The sequence below is a fragment of the Cebidichthys violaceus genome, unplaced genomic scaffold (assembly GCF_023349555.1).
Source record: "Cebidichthys violaceus isolate CVI_PGR_0920_01 unplaced genomic scaffold, fCebVio1.0.p SCAF_26, whole genome shotgun sequence".
Taxonomy (NCBI): domain Eukaryota; kingdom Metazoa; phylum Chordata; class Actinopteri; order Perciformes; family Stichaeidae; genus Cebidichthys; species Cebidichthys violaceus.
In genome coordinates this window covers 127,348-146,387 of record NW_027176439.1, presented here as the reverse complement: position 1 = coordinate 146,387, position 19,040 = coordinate 127,348, and the positions used below count along the sequence as shown (strand labels likewise).

Here is a 19,040-nt window from a genome sequence, read left to right as displayed (position 1 = left end):
ATTACAGGGCTCCCGACAAGAGAGAGTTGAAATTACAAAGTAGAGACCTGGTGGTTTCTCAGAGCAGGGCAACTGAAATATCCTGAAGGCACTTCTGTGAGAACGTCTCCAGAAGTCTGAAAACAGTCTGTACGAGTTTGCTATTGGATGCAGTTCTGAAGGGTATCAATACAATAGTTTTAATACAGAAATACTTATTTTAATATCTTACTTGGAATATAATATCTTTCTATTTCTACTAAATCCTTTCCCCAATTATCATTTATTTGTTGATTTGCAGGTGAAAAGACAACCACAACAAACACTTCCGTCACGAAAGCAACCAAATTGAAGCTTTAAATTGTGACATTTCATCAAAATCACTTTATTCTACGTCTCATTTAAAATCCCCCCCAAAAATAAAACAGGTGGCATCAACCAAATCCTGCAAAAAACATTAAAATCTGCACTCCTCAGCACAACTGGGAAGATGTGAATGACTGGGCTGAGCCCATAAGTCACATGACAAAAACTCAACTGAACTACAAGCTCCTGACCAGAGCAACATTTTAATAGTTCAATAAATAAAGCACGTGGAGCCTAACCTTTTCACTTTTCACAAAACGTTGCATATAAAGATTCCATCTTTTCCAAGTTTTGTAAAAGAAATTATCAAAGAAATTCAACTTAAGTTTTTTCATTTTTTTATGATTTATTACATTACATTACAGTCATTTAGCAGAAGCTTTTATCCAAAGCGACTTACAATTCAGCATCTATCTACACAGCGTAGACGCAGCTACGAGAGCAATTTTGGGATTAAGTGTCTTGCTCAAGGACACATTGACATGAGACTAGCAGAGCAGGAGCCGGGGATCAAACCGCCGACCCTCTGATTGAAAGATAGCCCTGCTCTCCACTTAGCCACGGTCACCCCGATTTATGGCATCATAGCTGTGTTAAACTGCACAAAAAAAACCTCTACTTGTAGTCAGGGTTGTGTTGTTTCCACAGGGATGCAGGACTTTTATATTACAGCGAACAAAACGAGGCCACCGAGAGAAAAATGTGATGGGAGCAAAAAAACGTCCTGAAGCAGCTTGAGCTTCACAGGGTTAAATATAACCCTGGTAAGTATTAACAATGTTAATACTTAATCGAAATGTCCAAAAATATGTACTTTTCTGCCAAATTTAGCGAAGAAACGGACATCTTGACAAAGTAGTCCAGTGTAGTTGTAAAGGTGTAGAAGACAAACCCACAAAGCATAAACTCTGCTGCTTAACCGGGCAGGTAGACTTTAAGAACGTAGCAGCACACTTCTTTACAACATTCGTACGGATTCCCTCCAAAAAAATACAGATATGATGATGTTGTTTATAACATCTTGACATAAAAAAAAAACAATCCTCGGTGTCCTCTAATGAGAAAAATGATTGACTCTCGGCATCGCTGATTGTTTTCTAGTATCACGACACCTCGTCATGCATCACAGAGACTTTTTGGAGAAGAAAACGTTAGTTTTATACTTTGAGACTCGTACCTTCCGGACTGACACCCTGCAGACTGACGGGTCCAGGACTCCTGTGTGGGGGTTGGCGCTCATTTTGGACACGAATGTGAACCTCTTCCTCCAGCGAACACAGTTCTCATGAACCTCCTGTCTGTAAGGAGACAACAAAAAAAACACACAGCTTGTAACACATAAATCTCAGCGATGGACAGTTTGGTATTCTTGTGCTTCCAATGAATTATTCATGTCGAAGTGCCTTTCTATTTGTGCATACTCCTCACTTCTAGAGCTGCAAACTTTGTTTAATGGTAGTATGAATCATTTTTCTATTTGCAAAGACAATTAAAACGTCACATTTCATGTAAAACGGCAGCAACCTAAAGTGTGTATTTATGCGAAGACCGGGACTATTTATGTCAAACCTATACATCCTCAAGACTTAGCAACTAATCATTTTAATTCATTTTGCTCCCTGACTTCAGAACAACACTTTTTTTCCACCAGTTATGTCATCCCAGTCTCACAGCCTCGTGACCAGCATCGTCCACTGAGGATCACATTTGTCAGAGCGACACTCACAAAACATGTTGTGAGCAACTTTTTCCTAAAGCGAACAGAATAAGCGAGCTGATTCATATGGCTTCTGACATTTACTTCAGATTTAGCTGAGTTTAAGTTTTGTAGACGGATGCAGCTTTTTGATAGAGGATTATGAACCGGTGGGACTTTATCAACAAGACATTCCCTCCTGCTTTACTGACAAGAAACCCTGTGAAGGAAATGGTGTACAATGGTCTAAAGACGTCTGTGAAAACACACTTTGCCTGGTCAGAAAATGCCAGTGGACTGAACCTTTCAGTGTCCGTACATCCTGGCTGACGGGTGGGAACGCAGCAGGAGGTGTTAAAACAAACCGGGTCACTGATCTGTTTATTTCTGAAAACAAAAGCTGGAGAAAAGAAATGTCATAGAAACACTGGAGCAATGCAGCAGGAGGAGGAGGAATGTGGATTAGTGAGACATCCTGATTTGTATAATAAATCACTTGTGACGTGTGTTGAGAAGATTCTCATCTAAATCTGATTTGATGCAGCCATGCAAGTCATCTGTTAAAGTTTGGTCAAACAAGTGGTCAATTAATCAATTAGTGGATCGACAGAAAAAATACCTTTGGACTACTTTGATAACTTTCCAGCTTTTGTTATATTCTTATATTTGTGGATTTTGCTCTTTTGTTTTAAACAAGCAATTTATAATTTATCACTTCTGGCTTCAGGAGATTGTGAAAGGCATTTTTCACATTTATTTACGCTCTCAAATTCTATTAAGAAAATAATCAATTGATTAATGGATTAATGGACCATGTTGAAAATAATCGTTTGTTGCAGCACTATTGATTTTGTGAGCTTTATGTGTATTTTGTTTGATCTTTCCATTAAAAAGATAAGATAAGCTTTTACTGATCCCCAGAGGGAAAATTTTGAGGTTGAAGCAGCAAAACAGAAATAAGTCCAGATACATAGAGAATCGTATCGAATCGTATCGAGTCGTATCGAGTCGTATCGAGTCGTATCGAGTCGTATCGAATCGTATCAAGTCGTATCGAATCATATCGTATCAAAGCGTATCAAATTGTTTCGAATCGTAGTTTTGAATTATATCGTATCCCATCGTATCGTATCGTTTCGTTTCTACAGAAGCCCAGAATGAATAAAAAACAAACCCTGGCTCCAGATAGGGCCTTTCACGTTTTTTTACGTCGCCCACCGTAGTTCTCCTATACGCTTGGCACAAGTTTCAGTTGGTTTCAATCTGCAACCTCACACAGCTAGATGCCGCCCTAATCCTACACACTGCACCTTTAAGCAGGTATAGTGTTTCCCATTGGTCACCATCGTAGTCTGAGGCTGATGAGGATGTCTTTAGTCAGTTAAGGGATCATAAATGCAGTAGTCGTCGAGGTATTTCACCCAAAATCACAAATGTCAGATGAAAAAGTCCAAAGACATCCTCTAGGAATCATTCAGGTTTGTACCAAATTTCTTGAGATATATCAGACTGGACCAAAGTGGTGATTGTACGGTGTTATTTCTAGTTAATTAGGACCGTTTCTGGTGCTGAAACATTGTAGTTTAAAGTTTTACTCTAAAATGCTACATACCAAAACCCTGACATTTAGGTCTTCATTATGTCTAAGTTAAGAGACTCTAAGCTGTTCTGTGAGCAACCATCATTTTGTCAACCAAACGTTTAAGTTAAATACCATCCTGTTAAAGAGCACCGTAATCTGTGTGAGTGGTCTGTGAATCACCAGTGAAAGCAAAAAAAAACAGCTCATTTAGAGTTTTCATTAGATTCTCAGTCACAACAACATGCTGAGAAGAAGCAGACGGAATGAACAGACAAATGTTTCTGGAGTAACTTTAACTGCATGACGTTGAAAATCACAAACAAATGAGAATATAAAAGGTACTAAAATATATAATCGCACTATTGTGACGGACCTAAAGGTAACAAAGAGGAAAACTGTGTGCCAGTAAACATGGATGTAACGATGCTGGGTTTAAAATATTAATCAGCTTTGCAAATGTTTTATTATCAAGTTATTTATTGTTATGTGCACGACAATTAGACAGAAGCAGAAGCTCTAATTAAATATGTATGAAAATAAAAATCCCGTAAAAAATTAAGAATATAAGACGTAAAATACGGCATAAGTTTAAATATATAATCATCGACTAGTCAGCTGTTCTGTTTGAGTTCTAATTCAGTTTCAATCTTATTTTATTACGTTTAATTTCAGTTGTACTCAATATCATCAGAATTAGAATACTTTATTGATCCCTAGGTATCAACAAGATTCGAATTAGAATATTTTATTGATCCCTGGGGGGAAATGTGCACGTTGCAGCTGCTCCTCTATAGAAGCACAAAGAAACACAAGAAGAAATATAAATAAAATGACTGTGTAAAATAATGTGTGTAAAACTATACACTATATATGCAGTGAATACAGATAAATAAATAAAAAACAAGAAACAAGGAATGAGAAATACAAGGGGTGTGTGCATCAGACGAACACAACCAGTGTAAGTAGGTGATTAAAAAAAGCTGAGAAGAGGGATCTGTTGAGTTATTTAAATAAAAAATAGTAAGAATATATCTCGAAATAGAATACATCTTTAAATGTACAGTAAAAATGCAGTATTACACGGTTACATTTCTCAAGTTATTGTAGAGTTTTATCATTATTTAGATTTATTCTAATCACTGTCCATGAGTGATGGTGTGAGACAGAAGGTGCTAATGACACACACACACACACACACACACACACACACACACACTAGCAGCAGCTGCTCCTCACCCCCCTACCCCCCCATCACAGTCACCATTATCCACCATCTCTCCACAACGTGCTGTGGGTTATCTTTCTTTGACCACTTCCAATCGTGTGTCACAGTAATCTGAGTAAATACCTTTAATTAGGAATATCAGGCAACGTTGTTTTGCTGTAATTGTTCAATGAAGCCTCAGTAACATTTACTGATGTTCACATTAAATTAAACGTCTTTGGTTATCCCCATTGCAGAATCAGTGACGTCTTTCAAATCACTACTCAAAATGTGTATTTTATTAGTGGTAGCACCATTTTATTCCCAACATGATTTATCCTTGAAAAGTTTTAATTGTCTGATTTTATTTGCCTCGTTGCACTCCTGACAAATTTTAATACTGGTTCAGCCATTTAAAGCAACTTGTAACTTTCTTTTGAAAAATACATTTCTTTTTTATTATTATTATTATTATTATTTGTTATCAGGCATTCTATTAAACACCATTTAATGTCAATTCTGGAAATGGATTGATCACTTACAAGTATAAATACTAAACATCTGCTGTTTACCGCCTCTCAAATGAAGTGTTATTGCTTGTCTCCATTTATTATTATAATAAATAGAATATTTAGGGATTTTAAGACAAAATCAGCAACTTGAAAAATCCACTTTCAGCCCTGTGGACTAAAGATTTGCATCTTTCTAGACTAAATGACTTATTAACCCCTGATGTACGTACAGATTTTTATCTTTTTCTTTGTGGACACGACGACACTCATACATTCACACTATTGCATGCTCTACCAATGGGGTCATGTGATCTACGAGACGCCAGAGATTTGCTGCAAAGAACCAGCAAACATAAAGAAGAAGAAGACTCCTAACCAGAAAACATGGAAGTGAACGACGCTGGTTGAAAACACTTGATTGCTTATGTTTTATGAGGAATCAAATACACTCCTCAAGGCGCGCTTTGCACTGTATGGAAACATAACTTTTGTTTGTTTACAAGAAAACTCCACCGGGTCTCTTTAAACTAGTGTCTACTAATATTAATCCATCCAAATCCATGCTTTACCCAAATTCGTGGCACTTGCAAGAATAAAAACTCCCAAGAAAAACACAAAAGATGTTTGTAAATCTTCTTTAAATTCTGATCCTAGACCAACTACAGTGAGGATTGGCCTTCATGCATCTATCCCTGGAAACCAGTGAGGTTCTCAGAAGAGTAGAACCACTCTCTCAGCTCTTATCAGGACCCCCTCGCTATTGGTCCTCCAGTGTGCAACGGGGAGCATTTATCCAAAACCGCATTCCTCAGTCCAGATGGCTTTGTTCAGCCGCCATGGAAACCTCACACTCCTCGAAAACCACCAACGCTCCGCCAGCAGCTCAGAGGAGGAGGAGGAGGAGGCGCTCACACTGACTCCCTCTCTTTCAGCTGTTAGACGTTTTTACAAGCCCTCCGTTCGTTGGCTTTTAATCTCACCTGCAACCTTTGTGTCGCTCGTGTCCACTCCTTTTACTCTCACGTGTTTTAGGGTTTGTGTTGTGCAGGAGGAGGAGGAGGAGTGAAGCTGTTAACATGTGGTTTCTGGCTGTGTTTGCACTCATTATCCAAACACTGACTTTTGCCTCTCAGATGAGACTCATCTTTGTTTTAACAGCAAAAACCTGCACGGACTCACAATGTTTCTGATCAGAACCACATTCATATTTGATACTGAATCAGATCCAGAGGCGTGAAGATGACGCAGGACTTGTACAAGAGCACTGAAATCTCAATTTGTCTGGTTACACCCAACACTACAGAAAAATGGCGCCATTAATTTGGTCTCCAGGGGACGAAAAAAACAAACACAGTAAACCTCTGTTGTTCTTGAGGAGCTGCAGCATTTATTTCTGCACAAACTGCAACTTCTACTTCACATTCACTTAAAAATCATGCTGCTAAACTAACTCTCTTCTGCCCTGCTAACAACCAGACGGCAACCTCCGGTTCTGCAGAGTGATGTCAATGTAGAAGTGTCTTAAAGCTGCATTCTCTCTAATGACCATCAGGGGGCGACTCCTCTGTTTTTATAGAAGTCTATAAGAAAATGACTCTACTTCTCTCTTGATTTATTACCTCAGTAAACATGAGTTTATGGTCTCAATCTCTAGTTTCAGGTCTACTTCATACAGGACGGGACTACTGTGATTGACGTATACGTCTCTAGTAGTGACCTGTCAATCACCGTGTAGCCCCGCCCTAAATCATACCCTGCTTTATGGTCTGTTTGACTCTAAATGGACCATAATTTACTAAATGAACATCATGCTGTATTGAAGAAGACTTGAAACTAGAGATTGAGACCATAAACTCATGTTTACAATGTTTACTGAGGTAATAAATCAAGAGAGAAGTAGAGTCATTTTCTCATAGACTTCTATACAACCAGAGGAGTCGCCCCCTGATGGACACTAGAGAGAATGCAGCTTCAACACATGAAGCTTTGGCTTCACTTTAAAGAACCGGAGGTTGCCGCCTGGTTTCACCTTTTGCTGAAACAACAAGCAGCCTTCATGGAGGTTCACGTTTTCTAGTTTAGATGTTTTGGACATCTTTATCGCGGTGTAAAGTCCTCACAAAGACGCTTGACTCATCCGAGAATAAAAAGACTAGATAGGAGCAGCACTGTGCTCAGCAGCAAACAGGGTTAAATCAGATCACAGTGACAGTAGACAGACACTGCAGCTGAACGGAGCTCACGTAAACACTTTCATAACGCATGCAAAGAGAAACAAACACAAAGGCCGCCGTTGTGCGTGTCCTCTTCCACGCATTCGTCCCGAGGGCGTCCCGAGGGCGTCACTTTGATCGCGTTGAACCCAAAGTGTTTCAAACAGAACACTGCTTCGACCAAACATGATTAACAACAGCTGACGATAGAGCAGAACCTGATGTTTCCCACACATGTGACAACTCAGGGAACAGCAGGACTACATTTAATTCATTATCTTTACTAAATGTTCACCTAAGAGAAGCAACGCCGACCTTTGTTGAAAAGAGATGGCGTCCAAAAAAATTAGCCCGGCCTCAGAACCTCAAACCAAAAGCAGAAATCGTAAAATCAACAGAGAAAGCTTGAAAAGTAATGCAATTTAATGTAGAGCAGGCTCAAATTCCTACATCCTCAACACTTACATGGACATTTAAGAGTCAAAGGCAGATAAAGCCAACAAGAGATGGAACAGAATATTCCTGTGACGATATAATAACCAGAGTAGATTAGGGAAGCAGTAGGAAAAAGCAAATACGAGCAGAGGAAGAAGAGGATTTATAACCTCAAAAAAGAAACCTCAGAGAAGCAAAGACTGGAGCGAGCAGAGGAAGAAATGTAAGAGACAAAAGTTGGAATTGGGAAGAGAAAAGAAAGGATGTGAGATTATTTACAGGAAACATGGGAAGAGAAAGAGGTTTTATGGTGAACGACGTCACCGCGAGGCCACCCAAGATATGAAGAACTGAGAAGATAAAACAGTTTCTTCTGCTTCAGAAACTCGTTGCCTTCTCCTCCAGCTGCTGCTTCTTTAGGGTGTATCACTGTTTTATAGTTTTTGATTGGTCTAAACGTTCTAAAGCTCTTTAAGATGCTGTTTCATGTTCTTTCCAAGTTGTGGTTTTTAAATGAGATAATTTGTGTTTCATGTTTTCGTCTGTAAATCTTTGTTGTTGCAGCATATCTCAACCAGAACACTCCTGAAACAATATTACTGATCTCAGTCGGGCTTTCCAGGTTAAAAAAGGTTGAATTTGTTTTATTTTATTTAAAAGAAAAGAAGGATTCCAATCAGAAAAAATGCTTTCGTAAATTTTGTTACATCAAAGAAACGTAAAACAAGAATTTGTCCACGTGTGTGTTTATTTTTTACGATCCGTTTCTTCCTCCAGGTGAAATATTTTTCATGTGACTCTGTGCTTTATGTGCACAAATAGACTCTACTATTGATATCTACTAATCAGCTGTTCCTCCTCCTGGGAAAACCTCTCATTAGTAAATGTTTCGTGCTGAGCTAAAGTTACAGGATCTGGAATCAGATTTGTTTTGACCACCTCTCTGCTGCCAAAGAAAATCTACAATCTGGCAAAAAGGACAGGTTGTTAAAACTCTGCCCATTTATCGAGATGTTTCTGACACTTTGGGAGAAAAACTGACCCTAAATGAGGCAAACGCAACAAAAGACGACGTCTCCGGTACGATTCGGACCAAAGACGACGAACTAAAGCTGTGATTGCAAACTTAAAAGTCATCAGAAAGCCTGAAAAGTAAACATGAACACCCTGATTTGAGTCCCGCCCCCCTGGCATGTGATGACTCAACATGTCAGCAATGCAGCAGTATGGGATCCTTATCTCCCATCCTGGCAGCGCGGCTCCTGGGGGCCCCCGCGGCTGAAACACAAACAGCAGCCGAGCCGGTTCCGGGTCGCGTCCAGGGCTCAGATAAACAGCTGAGAGAGCAGAGTGCTGAGGAAGCAGACGGATGCTGCAGAGGGGACGGTGACGTAAGGACCAACCGGGACAGGACGGGACGGGACGGTGGGGGGCGGGGATTTACTGTACCCTCAAAAGGCCACAGGGTCGATCCTCACTGACGCTGACAGACTTTAAACAAACATCTGTACAGGAGACGCTGGACAGAGTGACGTAGAGACGCCGTATACGTGTCTGTGAGACCTGTCAAACACAGTGTAGCCCCGCCCTAAAGCATACCCTGCTTTATGGTCTGTTTGACTCTAAATGGATCGAGAGATTGAGACCATAAACTCATGTTTACTGAGGTAATAAATCCAGAGAGAAGTAGAGTCATTTTCTCATAGACTTCTATACAACAAGAGGAGTCGCCCCCTGATGGACACTAGAGAGAATGCAGCTTTAAGACACTTCTGCGTCTGCTTTACTCAGCAGAATCGGAGGGTGCTGCCTCATTTCAACTTCACCAAACATCTGTTCCTCGTCCGCTTTCTAAGCAAGCGACAAGAATAAATAGAAACATGGCATCCGACACAGAGCTGTGTGGAGCTACTTCACTGGCGACCAGTTAGGACACGGAGTCATGGATATAATGTGCAACAATAGGTTTTCGAATAGTTCGAACCTATGTGTTTTTGTAGAACGGAAATTTTAACATCATTTTGAGCCAATGTTCACAGCCCTACCCCCATCTGTTTCCTCGGGGGCCAAATTCTCAAAAGGATTGCGCTGCTTTTTGCAGCCGTTAAACCTGAACAACAATAAATCAAAAGGGAGCCGTGTAATGTTCAAAGCACCTCCAACTGTGCTGCCAAGCGAACGGCGTCACGCTGCTCCTGTGCCATTTAAATGAGGTAATATACATAAAACTGGCCTTTTTCTACACATACCACACTTCATAAAAACATTAAGATAAAATATAACTAAGACAGAGAAGTTCTGACAATCCCCTGTATGGAGGAAAAGACATTTTGATTACCTGGCCAGATACCAGAGGAATAATGTCCAAAACACCCCCACATCACACACCCCCACATCTCACACACACACACACACACACACACACACACACACACACACACACACACACACACACACCAGCAAAACGCGAACGGCTGGAAAAGTGAGATGAAAACAGGAAACAGCTGTCGAGAAGCCGCTCTTCCCGGTCGATTTCTAACTCTCCTCACAAACTCCTTCCTTCCTTCTCTTCGCAGGACAAATGTCCAACCAGGTGACAACAGCACCACTTTCTCTCTCACAGTAACACTTCTGAGCACAGAAGGTCCATTCCAACACTCACAGGGCTGCTAGATGGGACACTTTCTTTAATTGGATGGTTAGTTAGTCGATCCCATGACGTGTTGGTGCAGAAGATGCTGTTTTTCTTGCTGATCCAACAGAAGATAATTCATTTACAGTGAGAAAACGGTTTAATCCTGACATTTGAGAAGTCGGAAACAGCTTCACTACGGTTAGTATAAACTGAGCTTTAAGGTGTCAGTAGAAATGCGTAGATATTCTTTATCCGATACTTTTAACAGGCTTGTTTGTCCGTCAGTCTGGAGACACTGGGGAGGAAGACGAGGCTCTTACATCACCGTGAACATCAGCCTAATGAGGTTAATGACTTCTGTGCCGTCGCCGTCACAGGGGACCCGTGATTCTTTATTCAGAGCGGAGAAGAATCGAACGGGTTCTTCGTATCGACCCCAGGAGAATGCGCTTCACTTAAAAAACACACACAAGACCTCAGGAAGCAGGTGGAACGTCACCTCTCCACACAGAGAGTAAAAACCAGCAACACGTACAAGCTGCAGGTGACGCACAACAAATTCAAAGATCATGCAGGGGACAACGTCTGGAGACATTTGTTGAATGTCATCAACCCTTTTCCACCAATGCTTCTCTGAAAACAAAGGCGAGGAAAGACAAATCAATGAGAACACAAAGACGAAGAATCCTCAAGAAAGCCCGCTTACGACTATTCAAACCGGTCCAGTTCTGGGAGGCGCCTCACAAATAAGACCATCAGGAAGTTCTGCCAACTCCACCCTAAAGTTCCTGGTTCTTTTTCCTGGATAAGGTTCCTTAAAGACCTTCATCCTGAAACACAAACCTGTGAACTACAACGTGACGAGTTCAGAGTCAGAATACAAACAAGATAAAAACGCTCTCCGAGTAGACATCCGAAGCATTATTAGTGATGTTTAAAGGACATTCCAGTGTTTTGAAGTGTAATCTTTTAGTAGTTTTGGCTCCTGCTCATGTCAGTAATTTAAACGACATTTAAAGAAAAGAGTCCGTTGGAAACATTTAACTAACTTACAGACTGAGTGATGGCACCAGTTTAACATGTTTAAATAAACCAAATAGATGATAAATCATAATTGTGTGTGTAGATGTGTATAGGATCATGTTTTAATACAGAGTTTTGGCTGAAAGAGATACAAAAAAACAAAACGACATTTGAAAAATTAATTTCTGGCACTTTGAAGAACTTAAAACATCTTAAACAAAAGAGAAAATGTCAAATAAGTCTTCAAAAGCAGAGGTTGCTCCGTTGATATTGAATTACAAAAAGAATTCTGACCATTTCCAGGATTGTTTTTGTCAACTACTGTACTATCTTTGTTTCCATGGAACTTTTCAGCAGACGTACATTTGAAGCACTGAAATAAACAGCACGAGCTGTGTGTAATAGGAGAGTTCAGATCTTAAAGTGTGCTTCACTGTTTCCCATGTGTTTGTGTCTCAGTGTCTGATGGGAACGGTTTTAGAATGTGCTCCAGTACTGAAGGAGAAGGCTGCAGGCCTCTTTACCGTCAACGCTCGTCCACTAAAAGTGAACGTTTTTAATAACATTATGGATAGAACCCTTCAGAGAAGTTAAACATGTCTCTTGATCCGGTCTGTTTCTTATCTTGTCCAACCAGAGAAGGTTCAGAGAAGTCTGGTTGTGAAATCTTAAGTCTCCTCCACATTGTCGAAATCATCTCAACATTCAGCCATGACATTAAAAATCTCTCCGATAACACTAAGCGACGCTTTCTGTCCTCCAACACAACAAACTGTCCCTCACGCTTCCACCGTTTGTCTTCAGGTAACAAGTCACATGACTCAACAACAAACAGAAAGCTTGTATTCCTCTGTAGGGTTCTTTATAATGTTGTCAGACACTTAAAGCAACCATCTGAGTCTGTCAGTGACAACAGCAACCATTTAGTGGACGTACATTGACGCAGAGGAGTTGCCTCGAGCTACTACATCACAGTCCAGTGAGCGTCTGCTGTCTGCAGCCTCCTCCTTCAATACTGGACCGGTTTACAGAGCATGGAGCAGTAGAGTCCAGTTTGAACAGAAGTTACCCTTCAAGAGCTGGAGTTTGAGGCAGCTCTAAATGTGTTCTCCATTAAAAATCATCGGCTGAGGTTTTTTAAAGAATCTCATAAAATAAAAACAGATTTCAGCAAAAAACTTTGGACTTCACTAGAACTCCTCATTTGACCCTGTAATACCCCATAATGCTTTGCATCTGTGTGTGTGTGTGTGTGTGTGTGTGTGTGTGTGTGTGTGTGTGTGTGTGTGTGTTAAATCAGTATCTGAACAGGAAATTAACACAATCTGTTCTCGCTGCCACATCAGAAGCTCCACGTTTAACTTCTTCTTCTTCTTCTTCTTCTTCTTCTTCTTCTTCTTCTCTGTCCTCCATCACAGCGTCCTCTCAGGTGTCTTCAGCCTCTAACCTCCAACGTTACCGGTTCTTTTTCTTGATCTTTAAACTACAAAAACAAAAGCCCCTCTATACCCAGAATCCCGTTGTTGTGTCTTCACACTGTTTACAAAAGAGACAACAATGTCTACAATGTAAACCTTAAATGTCAAAACAAAGAAAGAAAGACAGCTGATAGAAACCTGAGCTCACTGCAAAATGTCTTTTTTGTGCCAAAATCTGTATGGAGACCAGATGGTTTGTGAAGCTGCACTCAGTGAAATAAAAAAGAGAGACTTTGGCTGCGTTGACTGTGAAGCTGGCTGGATTTCGGGGTGCTTTCCGATGTTGATGCTCGAAATGAAACACCAGATCTCAAATGATACGTTTTTTAATAAATTTACTTTCATAATTTGTGTTATTTGGAGCTGCGTTCTGTTTTCTACAGATACAGATATCGGGCCGATACTCAAGAGTCGGTGACAATGGGGCAGATCTATTCAGTGCTATGTTTACTATACACACATTATAAACGGAAATGAATTAAGTTTTTATCAATTTGTTTCTGTTCCAGTATTCCCGTTTTATTCTGTATTTACGCAAATCTTCTTTTGTCACAAACGCACCGTTTAGTTTGATGTTATGTCACTAAAACACAGAGGGTCTTATGTCCGCTCATTTAAAAAGGTTACATCATCTAAACTAGACAGCCGCGTATTAATCAGGCTCTTGTTCAGACTGGATATCAGTCGCTAATGTTACGAATCAGAAACCTTCTTTTATGTAAGTTTGTTCCTTTAGAAGCCAAAGCATTGAGACGTTCTCCCGTAGTTTGGTTCTTATCTTAGGGTCTAGAGTCTTTAAATCCATTTAGTCAGATTGTGTTACTCAAACTGGACTTGCCATGTTGTTTAAATGTCTTGTTTTCAGTCTCACTGCCCGCTCATGATATACTGTAACTGCTCTTACCTAATCATTATGTTATTTTGACATTATATTAATTGTTTAAATCAGTTTCATAAAAGGAAACATTCGCTGTTTCCTTCATCTCAAATTTGAGGATTTGCTTTCTTTTCTCTGGACAACAAAGAGACAAAACAAGACACTTGTGATTTCTGCACACTGTAATGTAACCGAGCTCAACATTGAGCTTCTCTGCTAAACGTTCCACCGTTGCTGCCATCATCGGCCCTCAGCTGACCTCCTTACTTCACACCCTGACAGCACATCTCCACTGTGCAGTGATCGCATCTTGTGGTTGGATTCTGAAGGGCGGGCTCAAGATGTCGATGAGGAAACACGTGAATTATGTTTGTGTGCAGCGTCTCACAATCAGGTTAAACAACAAGCACCGACATATCGGTCCGATTCACAGCATGTGATCCAAGCCGACGGGGACTGGACCCGCTGCATAAGCTCGCCGTTAATTCCCCCCCCCAATGTTCCCGACCCACAACAAGACCAGGCCCCCTTTTGCACAAAGGCCGGGTTTGTCAGATCTGTGACATAACGCTAATCTGTGTCCTCGCTGAGCCGTCGCCTCGTCCTCTGAGAGGGCCTTGTTCTCCGCCCCGGAGACGATAACGGAGACGTGGAGGGAGGTTATGTAACCCCCCAGAGAGGAGAGTGACCTCTCGGACACTGAGGGACAGGAGCTCTTAGGCTGTTATTTCTCAAGAGTTATAGTTCGATCAACAAACATGTTTATGATCTCAGTGGATCATGAGGCTCGAGCCAAAGAACACCGTGTTCATGTTTCACTGAAAGTCTGGAACAAAGTCTGCGTGATTATGTTGAAGTGAGACTTTGGCATCATGCAGTTAAACTCAACTGTGGTTGAACATGTGACTTATTTATTTATTGTTCTTTATGTCAGCAGTAACAAGACAGACATCCGTACCAACATGTCTTTTTGTTTTTCCAGTCCGACATGAAGAGGAGGACACAGATTAAACTGCTCTTGAGCTGAAGGCTGAACTTCAAGTGTGAACCAAAGACTGTGACTCAGGTCAGAGGGGAGTCATCCTCTGTGAAACATCTGCAACACTCTCCAGAGCAACCCGTCCAATATCTGTTGCAATATTTCCAATCTGGAGCGAATCGGTGGACGGAGGACGAACCAAAAGGAAAGAGGACCGTCTCTGAAGACACGCCGAGAGCTCACAGTTTACACAAAGAGCTGCTGATCATCTTCTGTGGTTCATCACCACATGTTGACTTTAAAGAAAAGTCAGAAAAATAAACTTTTCTAACTCGTAGCTGCTGACCTGCAGGTTTGGATCCACTGGATTAGTCAACTTTTTTTACGTAATTCAACAAATTTGTAGATTTTCCTCTTTTCTCTTCCTGATATCTTTAACTGATTCTTTTTAGGTTCTTTCCAAAATAAGGAACTGCAAGACATCTCACCGAGGTTTCTGACTTTTTATGGACGAAACAATGAATAAAAACACAATCCTGAGCTGCAGGGCAGAACATGTGTTCCTCACACAGCTGTGCTTCTTTGGTTCTGTCCACATAAAATCATAAAATAAAAAAAGATCATAAAACTCACAATCTGCTCTTTAGTTAATCGATGAAAGGGGAGAAACATCCGCCGACAAGACACCTGATCAAGATGATCGCCATCTGTCAGTGTTTATATATACACACACACACACACACACACACACACACACACACAGTCCAGATAAAGAGGATGATCTGCTTTCACTGAGAGAAAACCTTCTCCCACGTATGCACCAGTCAGCTCGGGGGATTTGAAGTTTAACGGGCCTGTTTGAACACAGGGTCCAAACAGGGTGCGGAGAGGTCTCGTTCAAAAATGTAAAGGAGAGTTTCACTCCTGTTTCACACCAAAAAAACCTGAGACAACTGGATTCCTGAATGTGACGCATCTTTGACTCAACAGACATGGAAAACCCAGGTCCTTTGAGACAATAAAGCTCCGATATGATTTATGAAACGCCTTTATCAAGTTGCGGTAACTAGTTTAGTTGCAACAGAGAGCCCAAACCAGCCACCTAAAACAGAAGAACTCCAGTATAGTCGGGGCAAAAATCACTATAATTAGCTTTACAAACACGTTTAAGCAGCATGAAGAATATAAACTCTGTAAAAGTACAAAAAAAGTCTATAAATAGCTCCTGTAAGTTCATTAAAGTAAATTTGATTGAGGAAAAAAGACTCTAAAATGCCTCTTAAAGAGGTTTTACATGTGTGTTGTTGTGCTGCAGTGTTAGTAGGTCAGTAACAGAAGCAGAGAGACAGTCTTTGTGCTTCAGGCTTTGAAAAGAAGGAGTGTAAACAACCAGAGTTTAAAAATAAAAAGGTTTTCAGTAATGTCTGCTCACTTATTTATCTGACGTGGGACACAGTGAGGCTCTTCAAACAGCACACCTGTGATGGAAATAGGGGCTAAAAGAAGTTCCCCTTTTGAAACAATGACACATTAACTTGTAACACAAACATTTGGGAAATTGTGTCACAGGTTTTCAGGTCGTGACTCGGTCAACCCGTCTCCAGACGATCACTGCGTCCTCACTTCATCTTTAAACAAACGTTTCAAAAAGAGACTTTGAAGGCCCAATAATCTCATCTCATGAATCAAACAGCGGGGAGCTTAATCTAGAGTTCTGTGACGTGAATCCAGAGATGAAAAGACAAAAAATTTAAAAGCAATCTTCACCATCTGATGGTGTTTCACCAGAAGAAGAAAAAGGCTGCTGACTTTTGGCCTAAAAGGTTCTTTTCTTGAGGTTCAGAGCCAGTGAACCAGTGTGGACTGGTTTAGAGTTGTGTTTATTCTGGTATCCACTTAACATGACAACACCCTGCATTTAAACCCGTCTGAGCTGAGCTGCAGAAAACAAACTGGTGTAACATAAAGCTGGAACACTTTGAATAACTAGGATTTCTTTTATGAGTCTTTTATGATGCTACAACAAAAGAAATCCTGTTTATATCCTACAGAATCATCTATTTCTACCACAAAAAACTCACCACAAGCAAGTACAGGAACCATATAACACTTTATAGAAACACCAGAGGAGTCGGAAAACTATTTAAAGTATAAGGAATGTCAATAAATCCACTACTACATCTTGTCATCTAAAACATGAGAAATCCTTTACAAATCAAGCAAAACAACTATAATATATAATAGAAGGAGTTGGAAAACTCTTTAAAGTATAAATAATGTTAATAAATCCACTACATTGCTACAAAAATGCACTTTAAGATCACTGTAAGTGACTTTGACAGAGAAAAAATTGTTTCCAAATTATATCAAATTGCACCAAAACACTTAAATGAGTTTTGTATAAATGAAGTGATGTTAAAATGACAAACAACAAAGTATTTAGTCATATAATACAAAATCAATATATTTGGCACAACAAATAACTTTAAAAATCATGTAAAAACCCAATTAAGTATAAAAAATGTCATTACTTTCACAAAATAGCTCCATAAAAGCCTTTTAAGCTCCTTTTAAGTGTATTAAAGTGACTTCTTTAGAGGAAAAAACTATTTTCAACCGACATGAATGCAACTTAAAGGAATGTTGCATGACTAAAGTGATGTTTAAAAGAGTTTTGCATGTGATTTAAGGTGTTTTCGTTTTGTTTTTTTACCTGGACGAAGTAGCCACAAAGTCTCCGTCCAGCAGCCTCATCTTGCAGAACAGAACTCCGTTGACAAAAGGAACCGCGGTGAGCTCCTCCAGAGTCAGATGAGTCTGGAACTTGAATTTCTTCTTTTTCACGAAGAACGCCATCGTTTGAGCGTCTTCACTCGCATAAAACACGACTGTACACGACGGACAACGACGGAAAACAAGACGGTTCTCGTCCGTTTCTTCTCGGTAACCGAGAGGAAGAACTTTGCGCTAGTGTCGTCAAGATAGCTGGCAGAACACATCGTGTAACTTCTGGTTGTCATTTTTCAGAATAAAAGCAAAAAATCTTTATTAATTCCTAAATCTATTTAAACATTCAAATGGGATAAATAAAATAGAAAATTAGCCTAAATATGACTTTACAAATAAATGTGAAAAACTGAACAAGCAGTAAATACAGTTGGAGATAATGCTGACTGTTTCTTTACTGGAGATTATAGCAATTGCTTCAGAAGGAGAAATGTGTGAATAAATGTCTTAAATTTAAAATTAAGATTAGCCTAATTCATTTAATTTAACTGTCCAGAGTGACAGTAAACATATAGAGCATGTATAGTTACAAATAATCTGGTAAAACACCGTTGAAACAATAAATAAGTCAAATGTATGACATGAATAAAAGATACACTTTGTAATAACTAGTATTATTTTACCTCTTAACTCTTGTTGGATACTCTACATACTAAGTACTAATATTTTTTAAGCCACTAAAATGGTTTAATTTCACTTTTAGAAAACTTATAAGCTTTGGTAAACTTTTTAAAACGGTAACATACTGGAATACCAACAAAAATAGTCAAATTAAACCAAAAATACATCTAGCAATATATTGCTGGATTAATTTAAACAATTTGAAATCAATTAAATTGAAAACAATGAATCACTATATATCAGAAGTATGTAGATACGGTAGTGGATTTAACTTCCGGTCTCTTACTCGCTCACCACTGATTTGACACATCTCTGTGGAGTCAAACAAGGTGGTGAAACAGCGACACCGTGTGGTGACAATCTGTTCACTCATGTTACCTTCAGGGACTCGTAAATTCTCGTTTCCCAGGACAAAAAAAACAAACTCCTGATATTTAACGTAATACAGCTTTTGTTAAAAAATATTAAATATTAAAATGTCAGACTAATGTGATTATTTTTTATTGTTATTTACGGTGGTTGCTCTTTTATTTGTAAAATTAAAATTACAAAATTATTTTAAAATTACAAAAACAGTTTGGTGATTGGTGCTGATTTATCCAGTTAGATTACAGTTAGTTGATCAATTAATTAGTCAGTGTGTCATCAGCTGC

The 19,040-nt window shown here is 39.7% G+C and overlaps 1 protein-coding gene across 1 annotated transcript in view; it reads right to left on the bottom strand.

The window, feature by feature from the left end:
* eeig1a (estrogen-induced osteoclastogenesis regulator 1a) overlaps nt 1–17,952 on the bottom strand; it is a 35,617-nt gene extending 17,665 nt beyond the window's left edge. Inside the window, exons 1-2 of the mRNA XM_068720944.1 lie at nt 17,693–17,952; nt 1,523–1,643 (exon numbers count right to left, since the gene is read on the bottom strand). Coding sequence (XP_068577045.1) covers nt 1,523–1,643; nt 17,693–17,835 — 264 coding nt within the window. The 5' untranslated portion in view covers nt 17,836–17,952. The remainder of the gene's footprint in view (nt 1–1,522; nt 1,644–17,692) is intronic.
* Nucleotides 17,953–19,040: the final 1,088 nt, after the last annotated feature.